We start from the raw sequence: 17,042 nt of genomic DNA on the forward strand, positions 1-17,042 counted from the left end.
ATTTCTTTTTTTGAGAGTACTACTTCTTGTGCTTCTAATTCACTTGCTCTGGTACCTGTTTCAGCAATCTGTTGACTTCCATTGCTTTTTCACTATCTGTTGCCTTCCCCGCTTCTCCTCTCTGTGTGTTCTTCTCAGTGTATCATACCAGAAGGCACGTGATGTCATTTGTCCCATTACTGATGATGTTAACTTGGACCACTTTTTTTTGCCAGTTAGTTTTAGCATCCATTGATAATTCTTGCTTTAAGCGATTATCGTTGACTGATGGTGGTTTTCTACGTTCATTTTTCTTTCTACAAATTCGTTAGTGTCCCATGGCTTTGTTGTTATTGTTGTTTTGAGACAGAGTCTCACCCTTTCGCCCAGGCTGGAGTGCAGTGGCATGATCTTGGCTCACTGCACCCTCCACCTCCCAGATTCACGTGATTCTCCCACCTCAGCCTCCTGAGTACCTGGGACTACAGGCGCGTGCCACCACACATGGCAAATTTTTGTACTTTTTGGTAGAGAGAGAGTTTTACCATATTGGACAGGCTGGTCTTAAACTCTTGATCTTAAGTGACCCGCCCTCCTCAGCCTCCCAAAGTACTGGGATTATAGGCATGAGCCAGGTACCCGGCGTCCCATGGTGTTTTTTGTTTTTTTGTTTTTTTTTTTTCGAGATGGAGTTTTGCCCTTGTTGCCCAGGCTGGAGTGGAATGGCACAATCTCGGTTCACCGCAACCTCCGCCTCCCAGGTTCAAACGATTCTCCTGCCTTAGCCTCCCGAGTAGCTGGGATTACAGGCGTGTGCCACCACGCCCGGCTAATTTTGTATTTTTAGTAGAGACAGGGTTTCTCCATGTTGGTCAGGCTGGTCTTGAACTCACAACCTCAGGTGATCTGCCCACCTTGGCCTCCTGAAGTGCTGGGATTACAGGTGTGAGCAACTGTGCCCGGTCCTCATGGCTTTTAATACCACCCATGTCCCGATGATAACTAAATGTATATCTCAACACCTTTCTCTTGAGCTATAGGCTTGTAACTGCAACTTTTAATTTGTGTATACCCTTAGATGATTTAATATGTCCGTGGCTGGGCGCCGTGGCTCACGCCTGTCATCTCAGCACTTTGAGAGGCTGAGACAGGCAGATCACCTGAGGTTAGAGTTCAAGACCAGCCTGGCCAACATGTTGAAACCTTGTCTCTACTAAAATACAAAAATTAGCTGGGTATGGTGGCGGGTGCCTGTAATCCCAGCAACTTGGGAGGCAGAGGCAGGAGAATTGCTTGAACCTGAGAGGTGGTGGTTGCAGTGAGCCAGGATCGTGCCGTTGCACTCCAGCCTGGGTGACAGAGCAAGACTTCATCCTAAAAAGAAAAAAAATAGTATGTCCAAAAGATAGCTTTTGATTTTCACTCCTTGGACCCCAATACCTATTTTTCCCCTCATTGTCTTCACATCAGTGAGTGGCCCTACCATCTTCCCAATTGCTTGAACCAAATAGCAAGGTGTTTATTTTTATTTTTATTTTATTTTTTTTGAGACAGAGTCTCGCACCGTCACCAGGCTGAAGTGCAGTGGCCCGATCTCGGCTCACTGCAACTTCTGCCTCCTGGGTTCAAGTGATTCTCCTGCCTCAGCCTCGCAAGTAGCTGGGACTACAGGCACACGCCACCATGCCCAGCTAATTTTTGTATTTTTAGTAGAGATGGGGTTTCACCATGTTGGCCAGGCTGGTCTCCATCTTTTGACCTCGTGATCCGCCCCCCTCAGCCTCTCAAAGTGGTTGGATTACAGGCGTGAGCCACCATGCCCGGCCGCAAGGTGTTATTCTTGATTTTGCCCTTCCCTTTATCCTTCGTCTCCAGGATATCAGTAAGTGTTACCTCATGTCTAGAAAATCACTGTCTCCATCTACCCTGTCATCTCTACGCCAGGGTTACAAACGAGAGCCCACTGCTGGCTTCTTGTTTTGTAAATAAGATTTGTTGGACTACAGCTATGCCCGTACATGTACATTTTGTGTATGGCTGCTTTTGTGCCACAACAGCAGGGTTGAGTATTGCGACAGAGACCCCCATTGCCCACAAGCCTAAAACATTTACCATCGAGCCCTTTAAGAAAAAGTTTGCTGGCCAGGCACGGTGACCGTGGCTCCCGCCTATAATCCCAGCAGTTTGGGAGGCTGAGGCGGGCGGTGAGGTCAGGAGTTTGAAACCAACCTGGCCAACACGGCGAAACCCCATCTCTACCGAAAATACAAAAATTAGCCTGGTGTGATGGCGCATGCTTGTAATTCCAGCTACTTGGGAGGCTGAGACAGAAGAATTGCTTGAACCCGGGAGGCGGAGGTTGCGGTGAGCTCAAATTGTGCCATTGCATGCCAGCCTGGGTGACAGAGTAAGACTGTCTCAAAACAAAACAAAACAAAGAAAAAGTTTGCTGACCTCTGATCTGAGCTCTTGTCTCTTGCCTGGACAATTGCTTCTGACTTATTTCCCAACTTCCACTCTCAGAGTAGTCATCATGGCCTTTTAAGCATTATGCAGATAAGGTAATTATCTTGCTTAAAATCTTCTAATGTTGTCCAGTCACTGTTAGAATAATGTACATTTCTTAGCCCGGCCTGTGAGGGCCTGCAGAATCTTGCTCCATACTCTCTCCAGTCTGATGCTGTACCATTCCGTTTTTGCTTATGACATCTGGCCACACCAGCTCCTTGCTGCTCCTGTAACCGTCCAAGCCATTTCCATGTTCTGGGTATTCATGCTTGTTTCCTCTACCCGAAGGACTCTTCCCCTAGCTCCTTTCGTATCTGACTTATTCTCATCCTTTGGGTTTTCTCTTACTTTACTGATTTTCTTGTCAGAAGTAGTTCCCTTCATTACAGAGCAGGATGCATCAGCTTGTCACTGTTCATTCCCCAGTGCCTAATACAATGCTTTGGCACAGCATAAATGCCAGATAAATATTTCTTGAAAGAAGACTGAATGAATGGATGAATGATAAACACATTTCAAAATCAATTGCCTTTCTGTTCATTTTTTGAGATGTAGTTAAATATGGTAAATCTTTCCTGAGTAATTTGACTCTTTGGTTTGTTAAATTTATGTTAGACAGTTACTTCTGCTAATGCATTCTTTTTAAAATCATGTTTAGGAATTCCATATTTAAATCAGGAAGAAGAAAGACAGTTAAGAGAACAGTATGATGAAAAACGTTCACAGGCGAATGGTGCAGGAGCTCTATCCTACGTATCTCCTAACACTTCAAAATGTCCTGTCCCGATTCCTGAGGATCAAAAGAAGTTTATTGACCAAGTGGTGTAAGTTCCTAAACTAAAACTAAGCATGCATTGTGTGCTGTATATTGGGGCATGACAGGCATCTATATCTCAAACCTGTGCTTTACAAACATAGTACACACACAGGTGTGATGTTGTGAATGGCAGGATATAATTGTGGCATATTCAAAAAAAAATTTTTTTTTTTTTTTTTTTTTGGGACAGTCTTGCTCTGTTGCCCAGGCTGGAGTGCAATGGTGCAATCCTGGCTTACTGCAACCTCTGCCTCCCAGGTTCAAGCAATTCTTGTGCCTCAGCCTCCCGAGTAGCTGGGATTATAGGTGTGCACCACCACATCTGCCTAATTTTTATAGTTTTAGTAGAGATGAGGTTTTGCCATGTTGGCCACGCTGGTCTCGAACTCCTGGCCTCAAGTGATCCGCCCGCCTCAGCCTCCCAAAGTGTTGGGATTACAGGCATGAGCCAGCATGCCTAGCTGGCGTATTCAAATTTGTGTAACAGCAACAAATTGTAAATAGAGTTCCATGTATTGTACTTGGACTTGCTACATGTCACTAGGCAAGAGATTTCATTCAGTACGTGGGCAGACCTGCATGGACTTTTTTTTTTTTTTTAAATAGAGACGGATCTCACTATGTTTCCCAGGCTAGTGTCAAACTCCTGAGCTCAAGGGATCTTCCTGCCTCGGCCTCCCAGAGTGCTGGGATTACAGGCGTGAGCCATTGCCGGGCCCCTTTTCTTGTTTTTTAAATGCTAATCAGTGACTTCTAAAACTTGCATGGACTGAATACCTGACAGCCACTGTCCAATGTCCTTGAAGGCGGAGGAGTGGATCAGGCTTATCCAGCCTGCAGCATGTCCATGTTCTCTTTGCTTGCAGTAAAGGTGCCGACAAGCACATGTGATCTTGGACAAGTGTCTGGTCTTGCTCAGCTTAGTTGTTGGTGTAACCATTTTACTGGGAAAGTAAAAAATCAAATCACTTTTATTGACGAGTCCTTGAGAAGTTGGTCACTAATAAATAACAGCAGTAACCCTCATCCCCCCAAAATATGCCAAATAAAGCTTTTTTATGTTATTTATTTTTTGAGACAGGGTCTCGCTCTGTTGCCAAGGCTGGAGTGCAGTGGCGCGATCACGGCTCACTGCAGCCTCAACTTCCTGGGCTCAGGCGATCCTCCCACCTCAGCTTCTGGAGTAGCTGGGACCACAGTTACACTGCACCACGCCCAGCTAATTTTTAAAATTTATTTTTTGTAGTGAGGGGCTCTCAGTATATTGCCCAGGCTGGTTGCGAACTCGTGGGCTCAAGTTATCCACCCAACCTCGACCTCCCAAAGTGCTGGGATTCTATGCCTAGGTCAAAATAAAGCATTTTTTAAAGTCTTTGAACTAAAAGTTTTAGGGTAATTTGGTAGAATTACATTGTCACATGTTCTTATATTTAGACTGTTTGGTTGTGATTATTTTCTTGGTTGATGACTTCATTCCTTAAACGTACTAATGGTCATGGTCTATTCTAATTCCTCAGAGAGAAAATAGAAGATTTATTACAAAGTGAAGAAAACAAGAACTTGGATTTAGAGCCGTGTACCGGGTTAGTTGTCCTGAACATTTCTGCGTGTTCTTTTTTTGGAAAGGTAGATGATTTGTGGCATTTGATGCACCTAGTCTTATAAAAACAGCTTTATAAAGGGTCTTTTTATTATTGGTATGTTCTCAACAATTAAACACTAACTTTAGTGTTACACAGTGGGGATGACTGTGTATACTGAGACACTGAATGAATGCTTTGTCCTGTACCTGAAGCGGAGAAAACTGTTGTGCAACCTTGACTTTCAGTTATGCCCAAGAGTGGCATAATTACTTTGGCCTTGAGGAGCGCTTAATACGTGAAGGCTTCAGAAGAACCAATTCACTTTCAGGCTACTTACACCCTTTTAATTTCTCTCTGTATTCAAAGAACATTAGCATTTCAAAGAGTCAGTAACGTGATTGTCTTTTTTTCCTTTTCCTTTGTGAGGAGTTTTACAAAAGTATTTTAATGCATCTGTCTACTTTAAACTCTCTTTATGCAGCTGCAGGAAGCAATATTTTGATTAGACAAGAACTTCTACCTCTTCAATAAAAGCAGCATAATATTAAAGAAAATTTTAGAAGACAAGTGATGATGGGGCCGGGCGCGGTGGCTCACGCCTATAATCCCAGCATCTTGGGAGGCCGAGGTGGGTGAATCACCTGCGGTCAGGAGTTCAAGACCAGCCTGGCCAACATGGCGAAACCCCACCTCTACTAGAAATACAAAAATTGGCTGGGTGTGGTAGTGCATGCCTGTAATTCCAGCTACTCGGGAGGCTGAGGCAGGAGAATCACTTGAACCCGGGAGGTGGAGGTTGCAATGGGCCCAGATCGCGCCACTACACTCCAGCCTGGGAGACGGAGCGAGAGTCTGTCTCAAAAAAAAAAAGACAAGTGATGAGGAATTCCCCCCACCTCAAATAACCTGCCTATTTTTGTTTGCAAATTACCTATCAGTTCTAATGAAGTCTCTTCTTAAAGTGAAATCCTTCTCAACAAATGCTTGATCAGTTCGGATTTACTTCTAACGAGCCAAAATCAATACCTTTTCTTTTGTTTTTATAGGTTCCAAAGAAAACTAATTTATCAGACTTTGAGCTGGAAGTAAGTATTTATATTGTATGCAGGAGCTCTGTGGGGGACCCAGGATTTAAAGACTAAGTGTAATCTCTTAGCTCTCATTTCCTTTTTGAAATTTTGCAATTCTCAGTGATTTGACCACACCAAGTTCCCCCTACTTTCTTAAGTTGAATACTCAATTTTCTTTCGTTATTGTTTTTTAACAGATGCTTTAAAGCTTCTTAAAATAATTATCACTTTGGTGCATCCGTTAAGCTATGGATTGATAGTGTTTTTGTCCTTTGGGGGTACACAATAAATATTTGGTTTTCAGACCTAGGAAATACTCGGATGAATGCTTTTGGTAAAGCAAGAGTTCTTAACTTAGGGTGAGACTATGGATGGGTTTCAGGAGGTCTGTGAATCCCCTGAAATAACATCCAGACTTGTGTGTGTGTATTTTTCCAAGGATGTTTCCCTTGGTTTCCTTGTGTTTGCAGGTGGGTCTTCAACTCAGAAATTGAACATTGACATAGACAGGTGGACATTTCCATTTGACATTGGGGACCTTGTTCTTCTATTGGAATCTACCAGTGACATGTATACTGGGAATATACTTTGAACACAATAGGAAAGGGCTGTTTAGTTTGCCCACACTCCTTTCCTGTCATGTCGTCCTTGCAGCCTACTCCACCTGCATTCCAGATCGCTCTCCTCCTTGGCTGATGCAAGCTGTTAATACCATGCAAAACTATAGCAGAGTTGGCCATCTAAAACCTCCTCTTTGTATGCCCTGTGCAATCTAAAAAGACTTTCATGCCGGGCGCAGTGGCTCACTCCTGTAATCCTAGTACTTTCGGAGGCCAAGGTGGGCAGATCACCTGAGGTCAGGAGTTCAAGACCAGCCTGGCCAACATGGTGAAACCCCGTCTCTACTACAAATACAAAATTTAGCCAGACGTGGTGGCACATGCCTGTAATACCAGCTACTTGGGAGGCAAAGGCAGGAGAATCACTTGAACCCAGGAGCCAGAGGTTGCAGTGAGCCAAGATTACGGCTTGGCACTCCAGCCTGAGTGGCAGAGTGAGACTCCATCTCAAAAAAATAAATAAATAAAAAAAATAAGACTTTCACAATTTCAGTTAGGAAACATTTGTATGTTTGGAAGCAAGATTTGACTCTGTGGTAATGAGTTGACTGTATTTTGAGATGTGGGACATTTTAGAAAATGCCTAAGTCCTGGCCTGGTGCGGTGGCTCACACCTGTAATTCCAGCACTTTGGGAGGCCCAGGCGGGAGGTTCATGAGGTCAGGAGATCGAGACCATCCTGGCTAACACGGTGAAACCCTGTCTCTACTAAAAATACAAAAAATTAGCCGGGTGTGCTGGCGGGTGCCTGTAGTCCCAGCTACTCGGGAAGCTGAGGCAGGAGAATGGCATGAACCAGGGAGGTGGAGCTTGCAGTGAGCCGAGATCACGCCACTGCACTCCAGCCTGGGCGACAGAGAGAGACTCTTGTCTCAAAAAAAAAAAAAAAAGAAAATACCTAAGTCCTAAAAAAATTAATTTGAAGTCAAATCCATGTATATGTGTTTTAAGAGCAAGGGTAAGGAAACATTTAGCAGCTGAAACGTTGTAAAATAAATGTGCTGTAAAGACTCCATTGTAGTGATAATTATTTCGTAGTTAATAAAACTTATATTACTTAATTTATGGCTGGATAGTTGCTTATAAAATACTTTGGGATTTAGCTGTCATTGACTCATCTACTGATACCGTGTTTTTCTTTTCTTTAGGTATCCGAAAGGCATTCATGTTGAGACTTTAGAAACTGAAAAGGTAACCCCAAGAATTATCTAGTGCTAACATTAAACACATCCATTGTTACACTGATATGGGTTTCTTTTTTTTTTTTCTCAGGGTCTTGCTCTGATTACCCAGGCTGGAGTGCAGTGGGCGATCACAGCTCACTGCAGCCTTGATTTCCTGGGCTCAGGTGATCCTCCTACCTCAGCCTCCCAAGCTGGGACTACAGGCTCATGCCACCATGCCTGGCTAATTTTTTATATTTTTAGTAGAGACAGGGTTTCACCCTGTTGCCCAGGCTAGTCTTAAACTCCTGGGCTCAAACAATTTGCTTGCCTCGGCCTTGCAGAGTGCTGGATTCCAGGCCTGAGCCACCACGCTCAATTCTTAGTGTGCTGAAAGTCAGAATTTGTACCTTGTCTGTGCTTGTTATGAGCTGGGTAACCTAGGGTAAGTCATTTGACCTCTTTAAGCCTCATTTTCCTCTTGTGTACATTGGGGCTGAGCATGATAATGGTGATCTGTACTTTCTCGTAGCCTTTTTATGGTGATACCATGGGTAAGTGGACGTGATGCCTTGTAAACTTGAAAGTATACAAATGTTAGTTTGTATTCTTACTATGGCAGAAAGCTATAATGGTACATGTGAAGAAATGGCTTCATGTTGCATGGGCGGATAAAATTAAATTTTAGAATCTGGGTCGTAAGCATAGCTATTGTCCTGAGTACACAGGGTACACTGATAGAATTGTGCTGGGAAGTGGGTAGCTAGTGGTGGGTTCCTTCTGCAGTGTTTCAATTTTTTACTTTGTTGTTGCTCTTAAGTCAGGTATGAAATTAGAGATTAAATAAAGTAGAAAAATAATCTTGGTAGATGATTTATCTTTAGTGGACGCAAAATATATATGAGAAAGAAAGCACTAGTTATCTGACACGTTGGCAGAAAATCCAGAGTTTTTTCTTATGTTGATACAACATATAACATATATGTAAGTTTTGTTAATGTTAATACAACATATACATTTTACTTTAAAACTCTTCAGAAATCGATGTTCAAATGCAATATAACTGTCTTAGTATTTGTCATAGGAAATGTCTTATTCTCACAGTCTGTTGATATTTTTAACTGATGTCGGTTTGAATTAGTAAACTGTAGGAAAATGTCACGGAAACATAGAGACAAAATTTGGTTTGTAATGCATCAGCTCAACTTATGTTGGCATTTCAAAGTATTTTCTGTTGTATTTGGCTCATGAAAGACTACAGTGGCTGGGCATGGTGGCTCAGGCCTGTAATCCCAGCACTTTGGGAGGCTGAGATGAGCAGGTCATTTGAGCCCAGGAGTTTGAGACCAGCCTGGACAACATGGTGAAACTCCGTCTCTACTAAAAATATAGAAAGAAATTAGCCAGGCATAATTTTACATGCCTGTAGTCCCAGCTTCGGGAGGCTGAGGTGAGAGGATCATCTGAGCCCAGGAATTTGAGGCTGCAGTGAGCTGTGATCATGCCACTGCACTCCAGACTGAGCGATGGGAGTGATAACCTGTCACACATACAAAAAAAGTGTGCAGTTACAAAAATTACAACTTCTGGCTAGGCGTGGTGGCTCGTGCCTGTAATCCCAGCACTTTGGGATGCCAAGGTGGGCAGATCACTTGAGGTCAGGAGTTTGAGAGCAGCCTGGGCAATATGGCAAAACCCCGTCTCTGCTACAAATACAAAAATTAGCTGGGCATATTGGTGCGCACCTGTCATCTTGGCTACTCTGGAGGCTGAGGCGGGAGAATCGCTTGAATCTGGGAGGCAGAGTTTGCAGGGAGCTGAGGTTGTGCCACTGCACTCCAGTTTGGGTGACAGAATGAGACTGTCTCAAAAAAAAAAAAACTCTAATGGCAGCAGAAATCTGAATTTTTTGGATTAAGTTGCCTCTAGAAAATTGTATATCTAGAAAATTGTATATACAGGTGTGAGCCAGGCCCGTGGCTCACACCTGTAATCCCAGCACTTTGGGAGGCCGAGGCGGGTGGATCGCCTGAGGTGGGGAGTTTGAGACCAGCTTGACCAACATGGAGAAACTCCGTCTCTACTAAAAATACAAAAATTAGCCGGGTGTGGTGGCACAAGCCTGTAATCCCAGCTACTCGGGAGGCTGAGGTAAGATAATTGCTTGAACCCAGCAGGCGGAGATTGCAGTGAGCCGAGATCGTGCCATTGCACTCCAGCCTGAGCAACAAGAGCGAAACTCTGTCTCAGAAAAAAGAAAAAGAAAATTGTATATCTGCTTTATGTCTTTTAGAAGGAGCGATATATAGTTATCAGCAAAGTAGACGAAGAAGAACGCAAAAGAAGAGAGCAGCAGAAACATGCCAAAGAACAGGTAATTGGGCTATGTTAATTCTTGGGGGGTGAGAAATGGCAACATAAATAGTGATTTATTCCTGTCTATTTCAGATCATATGTTGGATTCAATTCAATGAATAATTTTCTTTCATAGAACTATGGAATTGGCAGAAAAACCTGGACTGGAATAAGGGGAAGTTAGGTTTAAGCATGAGACGTAGCTAGCAAAGTGAGTCTGATGTCTGTAATCTTAGTGACCACTACTTAAGTGACCCAAGACACTACTTAAGTGACCAGTGTCTACTTAAACCAGTCCTGAAGAAAGTATTCTTGATTCTCATTTAGCTTGTGCGTCACTGAGCGTCACTGCCCTTTAATACTGCGATGTATAACTTCATGTATAGTTACTAGTTTTCCTTAAACCAAGTTCAGAGCACATGATCTGACAGATGAGGATGACACGCTTAGGTTGTACTGTTGGAACATCACCCTGCTTGCTGTGTGAAGAATGGTTTCAAGTGAGTAAGACTGGAGGCAGAAGACCAGTTAAGCTGTGGAGTAGCCTAGCTAGGAGATGTTGGTGACCTGGCGTAGGATAGTGAGTAGCAGTGTAGATGGAATCTGGAGATATTTGGAAGGTAGAATCCATGGAATTTATGACTGAATGTGGGTGGTGGAGGAGGAAGGGGGAAGGAGGAAGATGCTCATGCCAGACATTTGCACAACAGGGTAGACTGCATTCCATTCAGTTGGAGGGGTTGGCTGGAGTGACATCGGTTGGGGGGAAAGGTGGAGGAGAGAGTAGTGGGTTTGCATGTGGATGAATGTCATGCTCATATGTACATTAGGCAGGGTCGCTCCTAATTGACTCAACCACAATGACCCACTTTGGGAGACAGCATATTACCTACACAGAGAAGGATTAGCAAAAGGTGCTGCCTGTGGTCCCTGTCCCACATACTAAAAAGGACAATGCAGAAACAAAAGGTGCCAGTTAGAGGCCAGTTGCGGTGGCTCATGACTGTAATCGCAGCACTACTTTAGGAGACTGAGGCGGGAGGATCACTTTAAGTTCAGTAGTTCGAGACCAGTCTGAGCAACATAGCGAAACCCCATCTCTACAAAAAATACAAAAATTATCCAGGTGTGGTGACATGTGCCTGTGGTCCTAGCTACTTGGGAGGCTGATGCTGGAGAATTGCTTGAACCCGGGAGGTGGAGGTTGCAGTTGCAGTGAGTTGAGATTATGCCACTGTACTCCAGCTTGGGTGACAGAGTGAGACCTTGTCTTAAAAAAAAAAAAAAAAAAAAAAAAGATGTGAGATGATTGCAGCATGTGTTGTGTGATGTAGCTTCACTGAGGAATGAGTTCTAGGCTGCAGCTCAGGGCTTTGATACTCTGCAGCTCTCTTCTGAGAGGGCGAGGCAGAGAGCCCCACACCTCCTCAGAACCCAGGAGGCAATGAGGAACTGTTTCATTACAGCCTCCCAGGAGTGATAGGGAAGGGGGTGGGAGCTGGCCTCATAGCAGCTCCTTAGAAGCCTCTGCCTCCCACCCTTCCCTCCTGATATGTTCTGCCAAGATGCAGATGAGTCTGTGGCCAAGATGCAGATTAGCCTTTACCTGCATGGCCCGTTTTGATACATGCAAGGCCACTAGGGCACCATGGCGCCCCCTAGAGTGGAAAAAGATGTTCCCCCAGAGTGGAAAAAGATGTTCCATTCTGGTTTTGACCTGATGAGGTTTCGGGTGTTTTTAGGACTTTCAAGGGTGGATGTCCTCTCAGCAGGTTTGTCAGTGTTGAGAACGGGAGAGGGCTAGGCATGATTGTCATTGGCAGAGAGCAACCACGGAGTACGTGAGGAATGAGAAGAGGACCTGGGGCTGAATCCTGAGGATCAACAGCATTTAAATGATAGGCAGAAGTCGACAAAATGTACCGGGAGATTATTGTGGTACACAGCCAAGGGAAGAGAGAAAAAGGGGCGGTCAGCAGTGTCAGCTCCCATGTAGGGGTTAGGATTGAGACATGGCTGTTGGATTCAGCCCTGGCAGTAGTTTTTTAAACTATAATTAAAACAATTTTTCCCTTATCTCTACTCGGGGCATGGGATGCTTAAGTACTACTCGGAGGCTGAGGCAGGAGAATCGTTGAACCTGGAGGCGGAGGTGCAGTGGTAACCGTGATCACCACTGCACTCACCTGATGACAGATGAGACTCTGTAAAAAACAAAAACAAAACCAAAAGCAATTTTGTTTTTTTTTCTAAAGGTTTTTGCGTTCAGACCGGTCACTGCACCTCCGCCTCCTGATTCAGCGTCTCTTGCCTCACCCTCTGCTGGTTTACAGGTCACTTGTATTTTTAGTAGAGACGGGGTTTCGCCATGTTGGCCAGGCAGGTCTTGAACTCTCGACCTCAGGCGATCTGCCTGCCTCAGCCTCCCAGAGTTCTGGGATTACCAGCGTAAGCTACTGTGCCTGGCCCCCCAAAAAAACAATTTTTAGTTGTGGTAAAATACACATAACAAAATTTATCATCTTAACTATTAAATGTACAGTACAATGACATCAAGTACTTTAACATTGCTGTGCAATCATCACCACCATCTATCTCCAGAGTTCTCTTCATCTTGCAAAACTGAAACTCTGTACTAATCAAGCAACTCTCCATCTCCCACCCCTGACACTCAGCCCCTGGCAACCACTATTCTACTTTGTCATGAATTTGATCACTCTGAGTACCTCGTATAAGTACAGTATTTGTTGTCCTGTGACTGGCTTATTTCTCTTAGCATAGCGTCCTCAAGATTCCCTATGTTATAGCATGTGTCAGAATTTCCTTCCTTTTTAAGGCTGAATAATATTCCATTGTATGGCTAGACCACATTTTGTTTATCTATTTGTTTGTGGACACCTGGGTTGCTTTTAACTATTGTGAATAGTGCTCTTGTGAACTCAGGTGTGCAAATACCTATTTGAGTCCCTGCTTTCAATTCTTTGGGGTATATACCCAGAAATGGAATTGCTGGGTAATATGGGAATTTTTGGGATGAGCCTCCATACTGTTTTCCTTAGCTACTGCACTGTTTAACATTTTCATCAAAAGCACGCAGGTTTCAGTTTTTCTACATCCTTGCAAATACTTGTTGGTCTTGGGGTTAGTTTTTTTGTTTGTTTGTTTTGTTTTTTGAGCTGGAGTTTTGCTCTTATTGCCCAGGCTGGAGTGCAGTGGTGTGATCTTGGCTTACTGCATGCAACCTCCATCTCCCGGGTTCAAGCAATTCTGCCTCAGCCTCGAGAGTAGCTGGGATTACAGGCATGCACCAGCACATCTTGCTGATTTTTTATTTTTAGTAGAGACAGGGTTTCACCATGTTGGTCAGGCTGGTCTTGAACTCCCGACCTCAAGTTATCCATCCGCCTCTGCCTCCCAAAGTGCTTGGATTACAGGCATCCGGCCAGTGTTGGGGTTGGTTTTAAGGAGGTGAGCAATTTCAGTGAGCATGAAGCCAGAGGGCTGGGAACACCTGGGAGTTAAACTGGAGAAGTCCTTCAAGCAAGTTAGCTTTGATGAGACAAGTAGAAGGGGCAGTAGTCTGAGAGAGCTTAGAGGAGGGGAGGGTTTTCAAGATGAGAGAGACACTGAGCCTCTTTCAACACTGCTGGAAAGAATATAGGAGAGAAGAAGGTGGGTGGGAGAATTTTGTAAAAATGTATTTTTCAAGGAAAAAAAATCAGGAATTATGAAAATACTTGATTTGATCAGTTAACTGCCAGATGGGTTTCCTTAGAATTGAATGTGTTACTGAGTTTAGCCTGCAGGTGGCAACTTTTTAAGTTACTGTTTTTAAGACACCTTGAAAGACTTGGAAATTTTAAAGAAGTCGATGAAGGGATGGGTAAACCCTAAGCATTGTTGTTTTAGTAACTAATGAATAATTTTCCATTTGTTCATTCTAGTTTCTAAAATAGAAGAAAAGTATGTACGTAGATCATTTTAGATGCAGATTTTTGGGAAGATAGGCGCAAAGCACAGGAAACTAAAGCTATCTAACTTGATACAAAATTTCAGTGTCTTTTTTTCGGGTAGTTTTTTTATTCATTCACATAAGGAATATTTATACATCAATAATCGTATATATATTTTTTAATTAGGAGGAGCTGAACGATGCTGTGGGATTTTCTAGAGTCATTCATGCCATTGCCAATTCGGTAAGTGAGCCAGACTTTTTAGCAAGTTTGCAGAACATGCTATTCCAGGTGAAGTATCTAATTATCATTGCAGATTAATCATTTCATCTCATTTAGAATGTTTACCTGGAACATTCTAAGACGTTAGAACTTCATCAAGATAGACTGTTGTTATAATGCACTTGGTGAGACATAGTTGCTAAATTATATTCAAATCAATTTTCAGAGAGTCTTGCTTGAAAAATGGATAGGAGGGTTACACTATGTTGTCCTTATATGGCTGCGTGGAAACCAAGAGTTATCATTCTTAAAACCAGTAAGAAGTCAAAAAAGAAAGTAAGGAATAAGGGGAGAAACAATCAGATATTCAACTGAAGGTGTTTTGTTCCCTAAGTAGAAGAATCTAGATGGTAAAAATAATGATGTCTTTGTTTAGTGCTGCATAAATGTAATTGAATCTTATTCTTAATAATATTTGATACGTTTTAAAAAGATACTGGCCATTTGTGTAAATCTGCTAGGGGGCTCTATGATAGATATGATGGGTGTTTTTCCTTGCTTTGTGATGCCTTTCTGTAAACAGGCAGCCGGGCATAGTGGCTCATGTCTGTAATCCCAGCACTTTGGGAGGCCGATGAGGGTGGATTGCTTGAGGTCAGGAGTTCGAGACCAGCCTGGGAAACATGGGGAAACCCCATCTCTACCAAAAATACAAAAATTAGTCAGGTGTGGTGGTACATGCCTGTGGTTCCAGCTACTTGGGAGTCTGAGGTGGGAAGATCGCTGGAGCTTGGGAAGTCAAGGCTGCAGTGAGCTGTGATCACGCCATTGCCCCCCAGCCTAGGTGACAGACAGACCCTGTCTCAAAAAAAAAAAAAAAAAGAGGAGAAAGAAAACAGGCATCCACATCTTACATAGGTAAACTAGGTCATGCTGCTGGTTGTTCTAGACAGACAACTTGCTTGGATGCTGAATTGCCTGTAGTCTAGGACATTCTCTTCTTTGAGCACTTGGCCCCGGGAGAAGGAATCATCTTGTACCTTAGATGCTGAACTTTGCATCAGGGAAGGTTTAAGGCCATAGAAACCCTCTCAAAGTTTCATGCTGTCTCACTGCCAGCTGCAGGCTTGTAAACACAGGGGCGCTGTAGGGAAGGCCCCCGCCATCCTCATTCCGGGATAAACAGAGGTTTGCAGAGCCTTGTAAAAGAAGAGGGTTGGCTCACGAGGACTTCTCTTGCTCAAGTAAGTGGGGCGATTAAAGTCGAATAGAAAGTTGGAAAGATCTGGAGAGAAACAAAGCTGTAAGCCTCTTCAGCAGTGGCTGAGATTATAGGCATCCAGAAAAGCAGAGTTGAGTTTCTGGTTCCATTTGCTCATTTTGTGCACACCTAGCCAGCAGACTTCAGATAAGTGGTGGTTTTGATTGAGGCGGGCCCTAAAATTCAGAGATACAGAACATCAGTTGTTTTTGAGCTCTTTTGTAGCCATCATGATAGTTCAGTCAGCTTTTCCAAGATTGGACAGTTGTTTGCCTTATACACATTCAGATACCTTAGCTTGCTGTACTTGTTTTCTTTTCTCTGACATCTTTCTTCTACAGAATATTCATAACATGTTGCTGACCGTTGGTAGTCAACATCCCAAAGCATACTACAAAAAAGCCCTGTTTATTAGTGATCCGGAGATTTAAAATTTTTGAGTCTTGAATGAAAGTTGACTAAAGTAAAATAAGATGCTTAAATCCCATACCTTAAATATATATATATATATATATATTTTTTGAGCTGGAGTCTTGCTCTATTGTCCTGCTGGAGTGCAGTGGCGTGATCCTGGCTTACCACAACCTCCGCCTCCCACGTTCAAGCAAGTCTGCCTCAGCCTCCCAAGTAGCTGGGATTACGGGCACCTGCTACCACGCCTGGCTAATTTCTGTATTTTTAGTTGAGACGGACTTTCACCACGTTGGCCAGGCTGGTCTCGAACTCCTGACCTCAAGTTATCTGCCTCCTTCAGCCTCCCAAGATACTGGATTTACAGGCGTGAGCCACCATGCTTGGCCCTATAACTTGGATACTTTTGAATGGTATTGATTGCTGTTTTGTCAGAAGTCCCCCAGGTGGAATTTCTCTCACATTTTTCATGACTGATCTGAGGATATATAGTTTGGCAAGAATACTGCGGAAATGATGGTTCATGATGTTGATCAATTTTTTTTTTTTTTCTTTTTTGAGACGGAGTCTCGCTGTGTTGCCCAGGCTGGAGTGCAGTGGCATGATCTTGGCGTACTGCAAGCTCCGCCTCCTGGGTTCACGCCATTCTTCTGCCTCAGCCTCCCCAGTAGCTGGGACTACAGTCGCCCGCCACCACACCAGGCTAATTTTTTTGTATTTTTAGTAGAGAGGGGGTTTCACGATGTTAGCCAGGATGGTCTTGATCTCCTGACCTCGTGATCTGCCTGCCTTGGCCTCCCAAAATGCTGGGATTACAGGCGTGAGCCACCGTGCCCCGCCCATGATGTTGATCTTGATCACTTGGTTAAGGTGGTGTCGGCTGGATTTGTGTTCTGTGAAATTAACTTTATAGTTAATAAGTTAACTATATCATTAAATTACAGTTAAATTAACTATATAGTTTAACTTTATAGTTTATGAATATCTTGGGGGAGATACTTTGAGACCATGAAAATCCTGTTTTCCCTCAAACTTTACCTACAATATTATCATCTATCAGCATATCTTGCCTGCAGCAGTTATTACTGTGGTATTCTAAT

The 17,042-nt window shown here is 43.5% G+C and overlaps 1 protein-coding gene across 2 annotated transcripts in view; it reads left to right on the forward strand.

The window, feature by feature from the left end:
* Positions 1-17,042, forward strand: part of PARN (poly(A)-specific ribonuclease) — a 197,371-nt gene that overhangs the window by 16,580 nt on the left and 163,749 nt on the right. For both annotated transcript variants that reach the window (XM_032144568.2, XM_032144569.2), the window contains exons 7-12: positions 3,146-3,311; positions 4,822-4,887; positions 5,934-5,972; positions 7,726-7,768; positions 10,034-10,114; positions 14,235-14,291. In XM_032144568.2, the coding sequence (XP_032000459.1) occupies positions 3,146-3,311; positions 4,822-4,887; positions 5,934-5,972; positions 7,726-7,768; positions 10,034-10,114; positions 14,235-14,291 (452 nt within the window). The remainder of the gene's footprint in view (positions 1-3,145; positions 3,312-4,821; positions 4,888-5,933; positions 5,973-7,725; positions 7,769-10,033; positions 10,115-14,234; positions 14,292-17,042) is intronic.

This window comes from Hylobates moloch, unplaced genomic scaffold (assembly GCF_009828535.3).
Source record: "Hylobates moloch isolate HMO894 unplaced genomic scaffold, HMol_V3 SCAFFOLD_23, whole genome shotgun sequence".
Lineage (NCBI taxonomy): Eukaryota > Metazoa > Chordata > Mammalia > Primates > Hylobatidae > Hylobates > Hylobates moloch.